This window comes from Gadus morhua, chromosome 17 (assembly GCF_902167405.1).
Source record: "Gadus morhua chromosome 17, gadMor3.0, whole genome shotgun sequence".
Lineage (NCBI taxonomy): Eukaryota > Metazoa > Chordata > Actinopteri > Gadiformes > Gadidae > Gadus > Gadus morhua.
Window position 1 is genome coordinate 6,923,742 of NC_044064.1, and position 17,637 is coordinate 6,941,378.

The 17,637-nt window shown below is 44.4% G+C and overlaps 1 protein-coding gene across 1 annotated transcript; it reads left to right on the forward strand.

Annotated features, from left to right (window-relative positions):
• The first annotated feature begins 6,285 nt into the window (after positions 1-6,285).
• On the forward strand, positions 6,286-16,214 carry sstr1b (somatostatin receptor 1b). The gene is made up of 2 exons (XM_030339207.1): positions 6,286-6,565; positions 13,329-16,214. The coding sequence occupies exon 2, from the start codon at positions 13,895-13,897 to the stop codon at positions 15,005-15,007; it is 1,113 nt and encodes a 370-aa protein (XP_030195067.1). The 5' UTR covers positions 6,286-6,565; positions 13,329-13,894; the 3' UTR covers positions 15,008-16,214.
• Positions 16,215-17,637: the final 1,423 nt, after the last annotated feature.

Below are 17,637 nucleotides of genomic sequence, written 5' to 3' on the forward strand. Positions count from 1 at the left end.
AGAAAAGTGAGTAAAGAGGACATCTGCTATTAACCGCAAGTTTACGGAGTGGTGTAAATTGGAGCGCATCGGAGAAGCCGTGATGGCCGTTGAGCCAAAGTGTAATGGCCGTCGGTCGCTGTTGAAATGAGCAACCAAGGGGAAAATAGACTACCCTGGCAGAGGAGAAGGAAGTTTAAATCATGAAAGAAGGCCTCAACAATGTCATGGAGGATGCTCATGAAATGGCTCCACATTGGGATGCAAGGTACTCATGGATAGAAGACCCAGCCACTCTCCAAAACCATAACAGCCGTTAAAACACAATTTCTTGAGGAAAGAATTGCAACTGAAGAGAGAATTGCAATTTCAATTGTATCAATTAAATTTAATTTGGGGAGCTAGGGTCAGGGTTATTTGTAAACCCTGACCCTAACCCTGCAGAGTCCAAGAAAAATCTCCCTTAATTAGCCAGGAAGAAATCTTGAGGAGGAATGCAGGGTGGGGGATCCCTCCTTCCAGGAATGGTCAGGAGTGCCATGGGTGCCATAATTGACTTACATAGCCTACATATACAGTATATAGGCAAAACATTTTAAATCGGTTATGGGGTGCTGGCCGGTTAACCAAAAGGAGTCCAGGCATCCAGTCGCAGTGCAATTTGATATATGCATTGATATTGATAAATGAGATTGGTTAAATAACTGATGAATCCTCAACAAATCGGAAGGACAAGCCTTTGTTGCACCAAAAGCTCATCCAGTAACAACTCCCCTGGGTCTTGTGTGGAACAGAAACCAGAAATGAAAGGGACTGAGCATGAACGATCTTCCATCGAAGGGACCGGATGTGCTCAATACAATCAGAGCTGATAATGCAGTGTGGCAAAAGAAGCATGAAATCCATCTCGGATGATTTTTTGGAGACAGATGGCATTGTAAAGCCATCTATGCATCAGACAGCGAAACTGACAATCTTGCCTATGAAGGAATGCAGAGTCCTGGAAGTGGATAGGTATATGGGGATGACACCTTGTCTTCTCATAAGGAACTGAAGGAACTGGACATAATCACAGAAAGGGTTGAGGGAATTCTAAGAAATGAGCCTTTTAGGCCAATAATTGACCTGTGTTATGCACGGAGAAAGCTGTGCCTATTTTGTAAATTGCCTTTTAATTAATTACATTAAAACCATGCTCTGCACACGTCTCAGATATGATGTATTTGTAATTTAAACTAAGGTTTTATATTTTACTTAATATTTATTTTGACGTTAGATCCTCTCAATTACATATTTTCCTGCCCAAATGAATTGAAGAACATGATTTCAGCCAAACGTTATATAGTGGCGCACTGTCGCTTTGATCAAAGTTACATTTGTTAATAAATCAAATCAATTCATATTTATTTCAGTTTCATTGAATAGATGTCCTTCTTGAATAGATGTAATGATATTCAAAGAGAACAGTCAGAACTTCTGAAGAGGGATTACACTGATCTATTGGATACACTGGACAAAATACACATCAAGTCTTCCATCAGTGGACCCATACCAACTGTTGACAGGGGAATAAACAGATTCAGTCGTCTACTTGCACTGAATACATGGCTTTCCAGAGTCTGCAATGAAAGAGGAAGGGACTTTATTGACAATTTCAATTTATTCTGGGGGCGCAAATATCTTTTCAAAGCAGATGGCCCACACAACTACTCTGCCACTATCTGACACACAGATAGCAGACAGCCCACAGACCTTGAAGAGAGACAACAGCCCGCCCGACGCCATCAACACTGTGCCCTCCCCCATTGCTGATGCTGGCTTGGCGAGGAACGGCCACCCCCCTCCTCTGCATTCCCCCATCGATGATGACCTCCAGCCTCATCTCTCCCATAGCCACAACAACAACTCCAGCTCCGATGTCTCCCTTTGCGATTTTCCAGCCGAATTTAAGAAACTGGAACATGCTGGCATCAAACTTGCATCTGTGTCAATGATAGCATCGCCACGTCATGGCCGCAGGCTGCTAACACTGCTAACACCCAGGAGGACGGCGCCCCGCCCCCGCCCCGATAGTAGTCCTGAGTATTACTGAGACAAAAAAGGGTTCAGCCGTAGACACAGTATAAAGGAAGTTTCTCATAATCTGCTGAACCCAAGGTTGACTACGTCAAAGCAGGGCAACTTTCGCATTCATGCTGTAACCACTAAGAGAGTAAACAAAGGGAAACTTAGACACACTGCTAACCTCACAAATCTCATATCTATTGCCTCCAAACCAAAAACAACCTTAAAGCCTATCAACAGAACCATCAGGATGGCTCTACTTAATGTGAGGTCTCTTAATAACAAATCATTTTTAGTTAATGATTTTATTAACACTTCCAAACTGGATTTTATGTTTTTAACTGAAACATGGCTGGAACAAAATAACAGTGCAACCGTTCTGATAGAGACAGCTCCTCCCGACTATAACTTTTTTGATGCATGTATATCTGGAAAAAGAGGTGGAGGGGTTGCTGCTATATTTAAAAATGTATTTCAGGGGAAACAGATGTTATTTGGTGATTTTCCATCGTTCGAATACCTTAGTGCTGTATTGAAATGCTCCCCCAGAGTTCTCCTATTAATTATTTACAGGCCACCCACATATTCTGCAAATTTTTTCGATGAATTCACAGAATTATTGTCTAGCATCTCCACAGAATTTGACTGTCTAGTTATAACTGGTGACTTCAATTTTCATACTGATGATTTGAATGACAAGTGTGCAAAAAAACTTTTTACCATTTTGGACACATTTGAACTGTCTCAACATGTGAAAGGGGCTACTCATTGTAAGGGGCACACTCTAGACCTGGTTATCACAAAGGGCCTCAATGTTTCTGATCTCTCTGTGACTGATCCTTCCTTGTCTGACCACTTTTGTGTTTTCTTTAACATATCTTTTATTCCCGACATACAGACAAAATCAAACACTGTCAAAAAACGGTATATCAATGAAGATTCTAATGTACTTTTTAAAAAGGCCATCTCCTTGCTACCACCTCTAAACCCATGTTCTGCTGATGATCTTGTAGAAAACTTTAATTTGAAAATGTTGAAAGTCATATATGTCATTGCACCTTATAAGGTTAAAACGATTTCTGGAAAGCAAAAGGCACCCTGGAGAAAAGCTGCTTCTGTAACAGCACAGAAAAAGGAATGCAGGAAGGTTGAACGCATCTGGCGTAAAACAAAACTTCATATTCACCATGATATCTATAAAGAGAGCCTCCATGCCTACAATTTAGACTTAAAAAATGCTAGAGAACCATTTTTCTCCAATATCATTAAAACCAACACTAATAATGCAAAAACCCTATTTGCAACTGTTGACAGACTGACCAACCCCCCAACAGAAATTCCACCTGATCTCCATTCCACGCAGAAATGCAATGAGTTTGCAGCTTTTTATATTGATAAAATTGAAGGTATCAGACGCGCCATCAATATCTCCACGTCAAACAAAAATGTTGGACTACCACCCTGTTCAGGCAAAAATTACGTGGCAAGGATGGCATGCTTTAATGTTATAGACTCTCAAAATCTTGTGGAAACTGTGACACAACTAAAGCCATCCACCTGTTGCCTTGATACTATACCTACCAACCTCTTTAAGAATGTTTTCGACTGCCTAGCAGTAGACATATTGCAGATAGTTAACAACTCTCTCCAGTCAGGCAAGTTCCCAAAAGCTCTGAAAACTGCAGTTATTAAACCCCTTTTAAAAAAGCGGAGCCTAGATGCCTCTATTATTAACAACTACAGACCAATATCAAATCTACCCTTCATAAGTAAAATCATTGAGAAAGTTGTCCTCCAGCAACTAAATCACTTCCTGGCATCAACTGGTTGCTATGACACCTTCCAATCAGGATTTCGACCCCTGCACAGCACTGAGACCGCCCTTATTAAAGTTGTAAACGACATCCGTCTTAACACAGACTCTGGCAAAACCTCAATACTAATGCTACTTGACCTCAGTGCTGCATTCGACACTGTAGACCATACATTACTTCTGGAAAGGTTAGAAAACTGGGTGGGGCTTTCAGGCACTGTCTTAAATTGGTTCAGGTCCTACCTACAAAATAGGAACTACTTTGTTTCCATTGGCGACTTTGTATCAGAATCAACCAACGTGACATGTGGAGTCCCACAAGGTTCGATCTTAGGACCCTCTTTATTCAACATCTACATGCTCCCACTAGGGCAAATCATGCAAAATAACAATATTGACCATCATTGCTATGCTGATGACACGCAAATCTATGTATCGCTATCACCAAATGACTATCGGCCCATAGATCTGCTGTGCCAGTGCATTGAGCAAGTGAAGGAATGGATGTGCCGAAATTTCCTTCAACTAAATGAGGACAAAACAGAGATAATTGTATTTGGTTCTAAAACGGAAAGGCTTAAAGTAACCCAACACCTTCACTCTCTGTCCCTGAAAACCTCAATCAAAGCCAGAAATTTAGGGGTTATCATGGATTCAGATTTACATTTTGACAGTCACATCAAATCAGTTACAAAATCAGCATATTATCACCTTAAAAATGTAGCAAGACTTAGAGGGCTCATGTCCACCGAAGACTTACAAAAACTTGTACATGCCTTTATCACTAGTAAGCTTGATTACTGCAATGGTCTCCTCACAGGTCTTCCAAAACAAACTCTGAGGAAGCTTCAGCTTGTTCAGAATGCTGCTGCTAGAGTTCTAACAAAGACCAAAAAATTTGATCATATTACACCAATTCTGAAATCGTTACATTGGCTTCCTGTAGGTCAGAGAATTGATTTTAAAATCATGTTGCTAACCTATAAATCCCTACATGGTTTAGGCCCAAAATATTTAACTGATATGCTTCCACTATATCAGCCTTCTAGACCACTAAGATCCTCTGAGACCAATCTGTTAATTATCCCCAGAGTAAACACAAAACATGGGAAAGCAGGATTTAGTTACTATGCAACAAATAGCTGGAATAAACTCCCAGAGGATTTAAGACTTGCCCCAACTCTGAGCACCTTTAAAACAAGACTGAAGACTTTTATGTTTGCTATAGCTTTCTGCTAAAATCTTAAATACATTGCACTTTCTAAAAAGCTTTTTTAACTTTGCCTTTATTTTCTATTTTAATACTAAAATGCCTTTTTCTATTTTAACCATTTCTTTGCATATGTTTTTCTTTTCCTTTTCTATTATTTTATTTTATTGTATGACAATGTTTATATGTGAAGCACTTTGAGTCTGCCTTGTGTATGAAAAGTGCTATATAAATAAAGTTGCCTTGCCTTGCCTTGCCTTGCCTTCAAGACCAACAACAACAGACACATGTTTCGCCGTTCTTTCTCTGAGAACATTAAAACAGGTAACAGAACCAAACCAGCCATTAGGCATCATTGTTTCATTAAAGGACACGATCATTGAGTTGAATTACCCCATCAACCCTGCCCACAACGCCAGAGTTGATTGAAAACATCATGATGTGTGTTTTGTGAGTTGGTTCATTTTTGAATGAGCCGTTGCAAAAAAAGATCCTGCTGCAAAACAATGTTTTCAGTCTGCTGCGTGTGCAACATTCATATCATCAGAGATGATATGAGACCTGAGAGATGAGGTCTATCAGCTGAGATCAGGCTCTGCTGATCATACCGTCGCTCGCTAGACTTTGGATGAGTGGAGGGGGAGATTAAAATGACTTGTAAGTGAGTATATAGGTTGTTGTGTGTGTGTGTGTGTGTGTGTGTGTGTGTGTGTGTGTGTGTGTGTGTGTGTGTGTGTGTGTGCGTGTGCGTGTCATTTGGAAAGAGTCGTTAGGGTGGGCCAGGCGGATGGAGAGGGTGGGGGATCAACATGACATCAAGCTGTTATTGCTGAAGAAGATGAGCGCGAATACATGCATGTCCTAGTGTGCATGTGCTCCCATATATACGTATAGCTGTATCTATATTATAGATGGACACAGACACATCCTTTTATGTGTGTGTGTGTGTGTGTGCGTGTGTGTGTGTGTACTTGTGTGTCAGTGTTTTTGTGTGTGTGTGTGTGCTAGTGTGCGCATGAATATGTGGATGTCGTTACTTTGGAGACCGAATGAAAGGCTTGCAACCTGGCGGGTGAACAAGTGAGGGAGAAACTGAGAGAGAGAGAGAGAGAGAGAGAGAGAGAGAGAGAGAGAGAGAGAGAGGGAGAGGGAGAGGGGGAGAGGGAGAGGGAGAGGGAGAGAGAGAGAGCACGCCGCAGCAGCAGCAGGTAGAGCAGAGCCCAGCGGGAGAGAGACGAGAGGAGGGGGAAGGAGAGATGCGTGGAGGCGCTGCCCAGTGCGCCCGTGGATGCGGAGAGATGAACGACGGAGGCAACACCGCTCCACAGGCACTCCCGAACCCCTTCCTCTGAACTCAGGGGGAAGATGTGAAAGGACGGAGCGGACGGACCCAGCATCCCGGGAGGAATATCAGGAGCTCATTCAGGCTTGTCGACGGCGGCACTCGGTCGAGGATGGAAGGATGTCCCTGAATTGGTGACTGCTGCCGGTTGGACTGGGTAAGCCACTCACAGCAATGCACCCAGGGATCCAGCAGGTGCATCCTTGGACTTTGTGTAGAAGGGGCGATAGTTGGGACTCCTCTTTCCCCGTGTTGTCCAGAGCTAAAGTGCGTAGAGGGTCTTCGTCTCCTATGTTTTTTCTCCTAAGCCTTTTTTTTTTACATATGTTTTGAAGTAAGATGCAATCATGAACTGTCAATATTTGTGTGTGATCCAAGTGATGGAGGTTGGGGGGGGGGGGGGGGGGGGGGTCAGATTATTCAGACAGATGTCTTTATGAAGGATTGATTCAATCAATTATTTGATGTATAATGTCTTTGATCATATTAACAACATGATGTATTAGGATTGGCTGATTGTCCCATCTTCACTTTGCCAGCTTTACATCCTCAAAGCAAAATGTTTGCAACATGATATTATTTCGTAAAAATGACAGATTACAATGTTTTCCCCCCCGTTAGACAGATGCATGACATGGTAAAGCAACCATCCCTGCTGCTGCCTCAACAAATTGATGGAACAAGATCAGTATGACTTTCATCTATTGAAACCAGTTTAATGATTCGATCAATGGTTCACTGGTCACCTGTTCCAATATTTCAATCATCATAAACAGTTTATTCATTTTGCAAATATGATAAAAAAAACTACTACCCACCGGGTCACAGGTATTCTGGGCGAGCCACATAATGAAAAATCGTTTTTTCACTTCAAGAAAGGCGGCCAAATTGCTTACAAGGGTTCTGCAAATAAACGCGTGCGTCCCTGGGCGAGAAACGTAGCTTAAAATAGAGAGAGGGCAATCGAGGGGTAAGGTGAGTGTGGTGGTGATAGGGGAGAGGAGATAAATGGATGGGCGAGAGAAAGAAGTATTTCAGATGAGAGATGGAAATATCCGGGACACATAAAGCAGATGATTGTCCTTCATACATAGACCTGTGATCATGTGCACAGACTGAGCTCTCAAGATACCATCATGTTTTGTAAATGAGCATTACCTAGATGGTATGTGCTGACACTGATACATGTTGTGATGTGAGGCTACAGTAGTGGTACGCCGTATCTGGAACAACCTTGCATAATATTCTCAGGTGTCGGAAGCGTTGAGATGATGCTGATATTGTCGCACATGCAGCGACAGTTGAAATGGGCACTGACTAAAACAAAGCCTCATCATCATCACAAATCTCAACAGAAAAGTGTGTGTGTATACATATAGGAAGAATTGGGAGGACAGTCGAGCTTTTGGTTAAGAATGAACATTACAAAGGAAACCCAACAAAGCGGTTTGCCATAACAACGGTGTACATGAAATGGGGTGCTGGCGATGGCGGGGGGGGGGGGAGGGTCTGACGTCTCTACGTATATGTAGAGAGAGGAGCAACATGGTAACGATGCCATATGCATCCCTAATGGCCACTTCAGGGGATCCATGTTTCCAGCTTTCTCCGTCTTCATCTCTCAAACAAGAAAGGGCTTTCATGAAATTAAGTCTTGTTGTGCACAGCCAATGCAATAATTTATTCGCTGTTGCACATGAAAACAGCACATGATGTTTGAGAAGGTCAAGAGGCCCTTTAGTATTTATGGGGATATTGTCCTTCATTCTAGATTGGCGAGCTTTTGACTACATTACGACCTCAATATCCACATTTAACGCAAGAAACTCGAGGCAAAATCCCTTCACAAATCTATGATTAATGATTTCCATTCCCTACTTTCCATTGATTTGATTGATTTGTTGTCAAAGTGGACCCTGGCGTCTCATAGCTAGAACCCAAAGCACACGGCCGTGTCGGGAAGGACACAGATTATATTATAATTATATTATATATTATATATTATTATATTAATTATTAGAATTGTCTCAACCAGAATAAACCATGTTCCCCAAGCGGATAATACAATCCTGCTACATTCACGCCTTGTGTGCTTTGCTCTGTAAAAAAACAAAAGCAGGATTGAATTTATTTTTGAGGGTCGCTCTCCAAATGTGGATCAGTGGTCCGTGTGCTCTGGACTTAAGCGTCGTTCAATATAAAGGTTAGGGAAACAACTGTGCACGACAACGGAGCAGCATCTTCCTTAGCAAAACGTGAGCATTGAGTTTCTTCACACCTCCTTCTAGATAGAAGCTGTCATAGCCACTTATTTAGGGCGTAGTACCCAGGCTTCAGAAGCATTAGATGCCGTGGTGGAGAGAAGGCATTTATCCGAGGGAACCATTTAGAGGCACCATTACCGAGTGCTCTCTTCACTCACAGTCTATTTGCGTTATGATTGGAAATCGGGGAGAACAATGCGACAGGCCTTCTCGTGTTCTCGCGCTCCGCTCTCTGCCGTGGTGTCTGGGGGGGGGGGACTGATTGAGCATCGTGTCATTCCCCAACACATGCTCCCTCAAGTCTCCATTGTCGCAGTAGACGCTAGCTATTCAGGGCTACCCGTTCACCTGTAAAAGAAAGATCATTAATTCTCCACCTGCTGTGATAATAGAAAGGACATTCAAGTTTCCTTTCCCACATTTTAAGTAGTCTTGATACAGCCTTGAGACGTAGATAACGCAGGTGAATCTATCAACTTAATTAACGCATCCAACGTTTTTATCTTACACAATTGTGAATTGGCGGTTGGTTCACGTGGCAATTAAGATAAGCCGGCCATTGACACATTGCTTTCTTTAGGTAACCATTTACAAGAAGAGCAACAAATCAGATAACAGCCAAAAGAAAATGGAACGTTCACGGGGCTGTATCATGGACGCGCAGAAAGAAACGAATTAATTAGATCAGGCAAATGCAATTGGGCCGCACTTTTGGTCCGAGCACGGCCCACAATGCAATTGCTTTGCTCATTCCTCGCCCGCAACAGGGCTCAGGAAGTCTGTGCTCTCTCCTCCAGTGGGCTGGGTGACAGAGGGCTTGTGCAGTCTGGTTGTTTATCGCCCCGTGTAGCTTGAAATGAGACGTGATGCAGGCAATCCCATGATCCACGATGCTGCAATGCCAGGAGAGAGGCAGGGAGAGAGTGCTTAAGAGAGAGAGCCAAACTAAGTGGTAGAGATGCATCGATGGAAACTAGAAAACACAAATATCAAAGGGCTAAGGGAAATGAGGCAGCAGATGTTGTACAGGTATTATTTGCCTCATTGTGTTTGGTGCTTCTTCTTCTTTCTGGAACAGGAAACTGTGGATGGAATATGACACAGCAATGAAGACTGTTTGAAATAAGCCATTAACTAAGCCCTTAATTAAGCTTGTGTGTGTATGCGTGCGTACGTGCCTGCTTGTCTGTATTAGGCCTACAACAAGTACCTTATGAATGAAACAATACTGTGTGTTCCCTCTTCCTGTTCTTATGCCTCTTTTCTAACCTTCTTGCCAACAACACCTTCAAATGATATGTAGTAGGCCTACTAAAACTCCCGCTTGGATAAGACACTTTAGTATATTCCGTCAAAGTTGTGCTGTCGAATTTCACAGCATCACTTCTAGCCCTTGGCAACATTGCTGTGTTGTCTGCCTCGTCCAGCAGGGGGTGCTGTCTCTTTGCCTCCCATTTACCGCCAGGCACATTAAACTATTTGGCTGCCAGCCAGTGTGTGAAACGGCTTCTCCGGAGTTTACCACAATCTCCTCTCGTTTACATCCGTAACCACCATTGTGTCTGCCACAAGGGCGTTCTGTCTAGCGTTTGTTGTACAACGGTCCTGGTATTTCACAATGAGTCTTTAATGAGAGCCAAATGATGGCAGAAGAGCAGACGATGAGAAAACTAATGGATGTGCGCTGTAATATAAAACACAGTACAGATGGTCCATTTACTGTGAACACTGAAAGCTCAGCAACAGAATGGATGGTGCACAGACACAGGGATGGAGACAGAAAGTCAATGTGTTCAGACTTTAATGCTTTAGTATTTTGTTAACTAAAAGTTATTGAGGTACTGCTTCAATAGTGCATCGGCTGTTGCAGATGAATGCTCTTGGGCAAAATCGGTACAACCAGGTATTTTTGCAAATTATATTGGTAATGGAGGTTCTGGTGAGGACAAAATACATTGTAACAATGGTTTCATCACCAGATCAGTCTTGTCCTTCAAGACTTCTGTGTTGCAGAATTAATTTGTTCTATGACCAAATACACCAATCCCATCTAACAAAAATTATGTTTCAATCCTACTACCTCTCCATGACATATTATGTGACTGCGTCTTAACGGGACTACGTGTTGGATTGCATAAATCGCTTTAAATTGGCAATATATGGACAGGTTTTATCTAACCCTATTATATTATAATCAGGGCGGCTTTGCCAGGAAAAGCTAAACGAAGAACATCTAAGTGTGGATAGTGGCAAAAATAATAACTCTTAATACTTAATAATTCATTCATTTGTAAATGTAATGTGCTTCAAATCCACTCACGCCAGTTTGATTGTGTGGATATAAGTAACGTTTATTCATTATATAACTAACATAAGATTGTTATTGTCTCAAAACACGGAGCTCAACCTCCAGTACTCTCATCGTGTGAGCTCCAGCAGGCTGCAGTTCACTTCGCGGCCATAGGGGTCAGTAATGAGACAGGGAATGAGACCTTTCGTCTTCTTGTCCTTTTCTTCTTTTCCTCTCTCTCTCTCCCACGCTTTTGCCCATGCACCCCTCACCTAGCCTGGCACCGCCCACCTACCTACTTCCGCTCAATTTTCATTTCACTTCAGTACTAGGTCTGGGTCTGCTTAATGTAAATGCGTTCCATGTTAACCAGATTTCTGGCGGTCCAATCAGCGAACAGAGGGAGTGGCTGAGAACGATGACGTCTAGGTCGCGCGCCAGTTACAGTTGTAGTCAGAGGGAGACAATGGAGAAGGATACGAGAGAAGCTATTCGGTCTGTTGTGGGATCGCTGCCGAAAATCGATCAATTAAAGCCGGAGCAAGGACAAGCTTTGCAGAGTTTTGTTGGTGGCCATGATGTTGTGGCGCTTCTCCCCACCGGGTTTGGGAAAAGTTAGATTTTCCAGCTGGCTCCGTTAGTGGTGAAGGAGCCGGTCCCGTCGCATGACATACGTCATGACCAAACGCTGTGCGATTGGTTATGGCAGATCCAGAGTGGCACTGGGCAGATCCAATCATTTTAAAACTTCTACAGACACCCGCCTCCAAGTGAGTGAACGTTTGTCAATTGAGCAGTCCCAGACCTTCTGTACAAATGAAATGAAGTACGATGGTCTGGTATGACCAGGCTACCCCTCACCCTCAACGATCTGTATCTTTTGGGGCTTTCTTTATTAAAACCTACTGTGCAGTTTAAATTGAAAAACTCTGCCGTGGATCTGTATACATTTTTTCCCGCTCCGAAGAATACACCCTCAGAGGATGCTTCCTCAGTGGTTGAGAAATGGCTGAGTTAATGAGAGATGAAAGATGGCTGGATAGAAATAAAATCAACATTGTGCGAGAGAGAGATGATAGATATCAGTAATATTGCTTGTATGTGTGCCACTTGTCTCTTCCCCAAAGCCTTTATAGGCTTGCATATTAATACATCTCTACACAAATACCATACATTAATGTTGGCCCCAATATTAATGTGACCTGCACTCATATGAAAACCCTCCCAAGACGGAGCCTAAAGTAACGTCCACATCTTGTTTGATTAGGCTTTTGTTTGGTTATTATTCACTCCAAATACATCTTTTGTCATTCTCTTCATATATTGTCTCAACGGCTGCCAATTAAGAACAATTCAGAACCCAGTGTTAACGCATTCAATGCAGAGTTAGCCGTCCTGAATACATTTGGTCAGCACATGATGGTTCACCCTTTTGCAATGCTATTTGCATCGTTTGTTTTTTGCGGCTTTCAATTCATGAAAAGACAAAAAAACATGATTAGGTCATTCAAAAGGGTAATTCTTTCTTCTGTATTCTCAGATTGGTATCTGGCTGATATATATACATACTGCTTGAAAGCAATTCCCAGCCCAGGTTTTGAATTTCATTAGACCGCTGTCAGAAGGTGCCATGACATGCATTGCCTCCATATAATTGCACTGCAATCTTTGTTCTCATCTTTTTGCCAATACACGCACACTTTCTCTTCCTCTCTCTCTCTTTCTCTCTTTCTCTCTGTCGCACATACACACACACCCAAATACACCTACAGACACACACACACACACACACACACACACACACACACACACATATACACCGGACACAAACCCCCACCCACACACACACCTGGCTATAATCTGAGAACAAAGTATTGTGCAATGTTTACCCATTATGCTCCATAAGCAACTCAGGATTGGTCTGCTTATGTTTGGTGCGGCAAAAATAAGCTACTGTGAGTTGATAGAATCACGTTTATTCGGGGGAAGCGGGGATCAAATGGTCAGAGCACCAGCGTTTTCTGGTCCAATGTGGGGAAAATAATAACAATGACACATTGGGGGGAGGAGAGGGGGTCAGGGAACAGTCAAGTAATTGATACCATCTACAGCACATCTAACGCCAATGCTAACTACTAGTTGGCAACGGTTCAGAAGAAGGCAATCTGTTGATGGACGTGAAGGGGTCGCATGTGTGTTCAATGAGGGAAGATCCAAAGTAAAATAGCATTGTTTCTAAAAGCTTATGATTAACAAACACAGGCACACACACGTGCATACAAAGCCGCTGTCGACAACGTTTTTGGACAATGTTCAGAAACAGGCCTAGTCATGGCTCTTTTGTGTTTTTTTGTGTTTTGTTTCAGGCCCCTTGGATTCGCTTCAAAGAGAGATCCTCGGAAAATAAGGACGCTCAGCCTGAAGTACCCTGCGATGCTAGTTGGTTGCAGGTGGGGGTATTTGCGTCAGGATGACAACCATGAGCGAAAAAGAGGATCACATCAGAGATGCGCAAACATGATCAGAGGATGAGAGGGGACCATAGAACCATCGAGGAATTCAACGATCAGATAGTCCTGCTTTTGAACACTACATATTCACCAGGAGACATCATTGCATCATTTAAATTCCCGTAAAAAACAAACATTTTCTAAGCTCCACTTTTGTTCTGGAGAAGCCTGTCACGCTCTGTAGGAAAGGACAATCACTGCACAGCTGAAACCTAAGGCAACCATCGAAACATCCCTTTATATTTAAAAAAAAAAACCAGAGGGAGCTCTAGAAAGGGAGACGTGGGAAGCACCCCCCCCCCCTTCCTTGAGTTATAATTGAAATCGGCGGAAAATAGAACCTGTGGTATTGTATAATGCACACAGATTCTGCACGATCGCCGACTCCCTTGCATAGCGCTGCACACACCCAATAACAAAGCATGGATTTCAACGGGAGCCGAGAGTACGCCTCGTCGCCGACGGGGTTCCCCTACAACTCGAGCGTGGACTACGACGACGGCGACTATCTCCAGGAGACGGACGCCAGCAAGATCATCATCCCGTCCATCTACGCGCTCGTCTGCTGCGTGGGCCTCACCGGCAACGCCATGGTCATCTACGTCATCCTCAAGTACGCCAAGATGAAGACGGCCACCAACATCTACATCCTGAACCTGGCCATCGCCGACGAGCTCTTCATGCTCAGCGTGCCCTTCCTGGCCACGTCGGCCGCCGTGCGCCACTGGCCCTTCGGCTCCCTGATGTGCCGGCTGGTGCTGAGCGTGGACGGCATCAACATGTTCACCTCCATCTTCTGCCTGACGGTGCTGAGCGTGGACCGCTACGTGGCCGTGGTGCACCCCATCAAGGCGGCGCGCTACCGCCGGCCCACCGTGGCCAAGGTGGTGAACGTGTGCGTGTGGGCGCTGTCCCTGCTCGTCATCCTGCCCATCATCGTGTTCGCCGACACCGTGCCGGCGCCGGACGGCGGCGTGGACTGCAACTTCCTGTGGCCCGACGCGGCGTGGTCCGAGGCCTTCGTGGTGTACACCTTCCTGCTGGGCTTCCTGCTGCCCGTGGCCGCCATCTGCCTGTGCTACTGCCTGATGGTGGCGCGCATGCGCGCCGTGGGCCTGAAGGCGGGCTGGCTGCAGCGGCGGCGCTCCGAGAAGAAGATCACGCGCATGGTGCTGCTGGTGGTGGCCGTGTTCGTGCTGTGCTGGATGCCCTTCTACGTGGTGCAGCTGGTGAGCGTGTTCCACCGGCCCCCCGACCCCATGGTCACGCAGCTCTTCGTCATCCTCAGCTACCTCAACAGCGGCGCCAACCCCATCCTGTACGGCTTCGTGTCCGACAACTTCCGGCGCTCCTTCCAGCGGATCGTGTGCTTCCGCTGGCTGGAGTCGGGCCTGGACGCCGAGCAGGTGGACTACTGTGCCGTGGCGCTCCGGAGGCAGGCCACCTGCGGCCCCAAGGACTTCCCCAAGGACTGCGTCGCCTCGGACGTGGTGTTCCGCAACGGGACGTGCACCTCGCGCACCACCACTCTGTGAGGGCCCCCCGGCCGGGGGGCCCTCACAGAGTGGTGGTGCGGGAGGTGGGAGGCTTTGGGGGGGGATAACACAACGTATTGTGGACTGGATTGGGGATGGGCGTAGCAGTTAAAGAGTTGTTTGGAGAGGCTGGAGGAAGGACAGTAGGATAGTGTATGTCAGAGGTGTGTACAAATAGAACTCCCCTCGTTTTTCTGCCCAGAACTGGACAGGGTCTGCAGACAGACCTTTGGTCTCAATGGCGTAGAGGAAGTCATGCGCACAATCGAAACAAATGGAGAGTATTACTATTTTCATTATGATAGCGAAGTATCTGTCAGAATAAGAGAAAGGCGAATTCACTCAAGTGTGTTATTTATGTGAGACACCCGTGATTAATTCATGATTTTAGTCGTGTATCTGTTTCTCACAATCTAAACTTTAACTATTTTTGTGGGAGTTAGCCAGCGAGGATCACACTGAATATACAAAATGACAGGAAAACATCTGAAATACAAGGTTGGTGTACGTGTTCAGACAACAGCCTGAGGGAAACAGAACAAAGCTTGACATGTACCTTTTATTTCATCGGCTATTTGTATTCACCGCTCCAGGGATGACGGCTGTGTTGGTTGTAGCTCTAGTTTGTGTGTGTGTGTGTGTGTGTGTGTGTGTGTGTGTGTGTGTGTGTGTGTGTGTGTGTGTGTGTGTGTGTGTGTGTGTGTGTGTGTGCGTGTGTGTTTGTGTGCGTGCGTGCGTGCGCGTGCGTGCGTGTGTGTGGCTATTCTATTTGTTCTTCTGTTGTAGATGCATTTTTCTTAGTTCCTGGTTCACTGTTGAAAGTGGCAAGCTTGTTTAAACGATTCGCAGTGATGCCTTTCCTGATTTTGCCAACAGTACTGTCGTGTTGAATGACTTTTGGCGTTGTTATCTAGTTCTCTGGGCCGAAAGTCGTTTTTATTATGTGTATGTTGAACTCAACACAACAAACCATGTATAGAGCTTATGCTGGAACACTCTGCTTAGTAGATCAACATATTATTTTTGTATTTGATCGTTTACTTCTTTCTATCGTGTGAGATGTCAACGTAGGTAATACGCTCCTGTAAAAGAGAGAAAAAAAAAGCTAAAATAAATTTGTAACTTGCATTCATGATTCTTCTGGATAACTGAACGGTAAATATAACGGTACAAGCCAATCTGGGGATTAAAATTACTAATTATTTCACATGTTATGGTTTATTGATATTTTATCTTGACGCCATCTAAACAGAGTTCTTACCATCTGACGCTGAAGATGGACTGTTCTGGAAGGCATCTGCTGAAGACCATCTGTAAGAAAACACGACGCACTGAAGATGACGATGATGATGATCCCCCCCGCAGGAGAACGGCGTATAGCTTATCACTACCTTCAGCTCACACTTCAAGTCAATAGTTCAGTGCAATCACTCGCCCCCAAGAGTCCCCCATCACACACACTCATACACTCTCACACACTCCCACAGACACACCGACACACACATGCACACACACACACACACACACACACACACACACACACACAGATAGACACATATCCACACAGACAGACACACACACAAGCTGTTCAATCAATCACCCCCAAGAGGTCCGCATCACATGCGCGCGAAACCACACACACTCTCTCTCACACACACACACACACACACACACACACACACACACACACACACACACACACACACACACACACACACAGAAGCTGTTCAACCAATTCCCCCTGGTCTGCTTAAGCGACAGCCTCCCAGAGAAGACGATACATTAAGATTGTTTTAAGGATGAGTCCCTCAGCTTTTGGACCATTAAACACAGACATTACCAGGGTCGTTTACCCTTTCTAAACACAATCACACCCTCCATCCTGATGACGTTTACCATGATGGATTCACCTTGTCCACATAGCCAGATGTTCCGGGGGGACCGTACCACCTCGTTCCATGCAGACATCATGTTCATCGTTGTTATTTGCTTTTAACGTTTTCATTACCAAAATTGTAATCCGTGGTTATTCACTTTATCTTTCGCAGGTCCTTCTATTATTTAAAGTATTTAATATGGAGTCAGTTGTGAGGTAGGGGTAAGGGCATCTTTGTTCAAGGGTGACCACTGATAGATACTGGGGGTTTGAAGAGCCCGTACTCAGTTCTACAGTAAAGCAATCATCCAAACAATAAAACATTGTTTTTACAAAAAAATTGTTTAGTCCGGAAAATTATTCTACTGAATAAAAGGAAAGGCAATTAAGAATGAGACGGACGGACAAAAGAAAGCCAAAGACAGACAGCCTTCAAAGGAGACGGCAGCCTTGTGACCTGCTAACCAGAGAGAAGAGAGCAATTGAAGACGAAGACATCATTCGATTAAATTGGATTAATTTAAATTTGAATATCTTTATTGTTCTGTTATGAACTTTGTTTGCATAGTGACATTTTAGACACACAGATACATACTAAAGACAGCAAAAAGGTTGTATTACTGGGTCTGGATGACGGCTGGCTTAATCAGCCTCACCTGGCGGAGTCTGATTGGACTCTGGGGGCTGGGTGAGGCTGCACACCTGTTGCACATTGAGTAATCAGTGAGCACAGGTTCAGCCAGCCAGCTCCACA

Bases quoted from the DNA above. Each gene is read 5' to 3' on its own strand.
- sstr1b (XM_030339207.1), top strand. From the start codon at position 13,895: ATGGATTTCAACGGGAGCCGAGAGTACGCCTCGTCGCCGACGGGGTTC.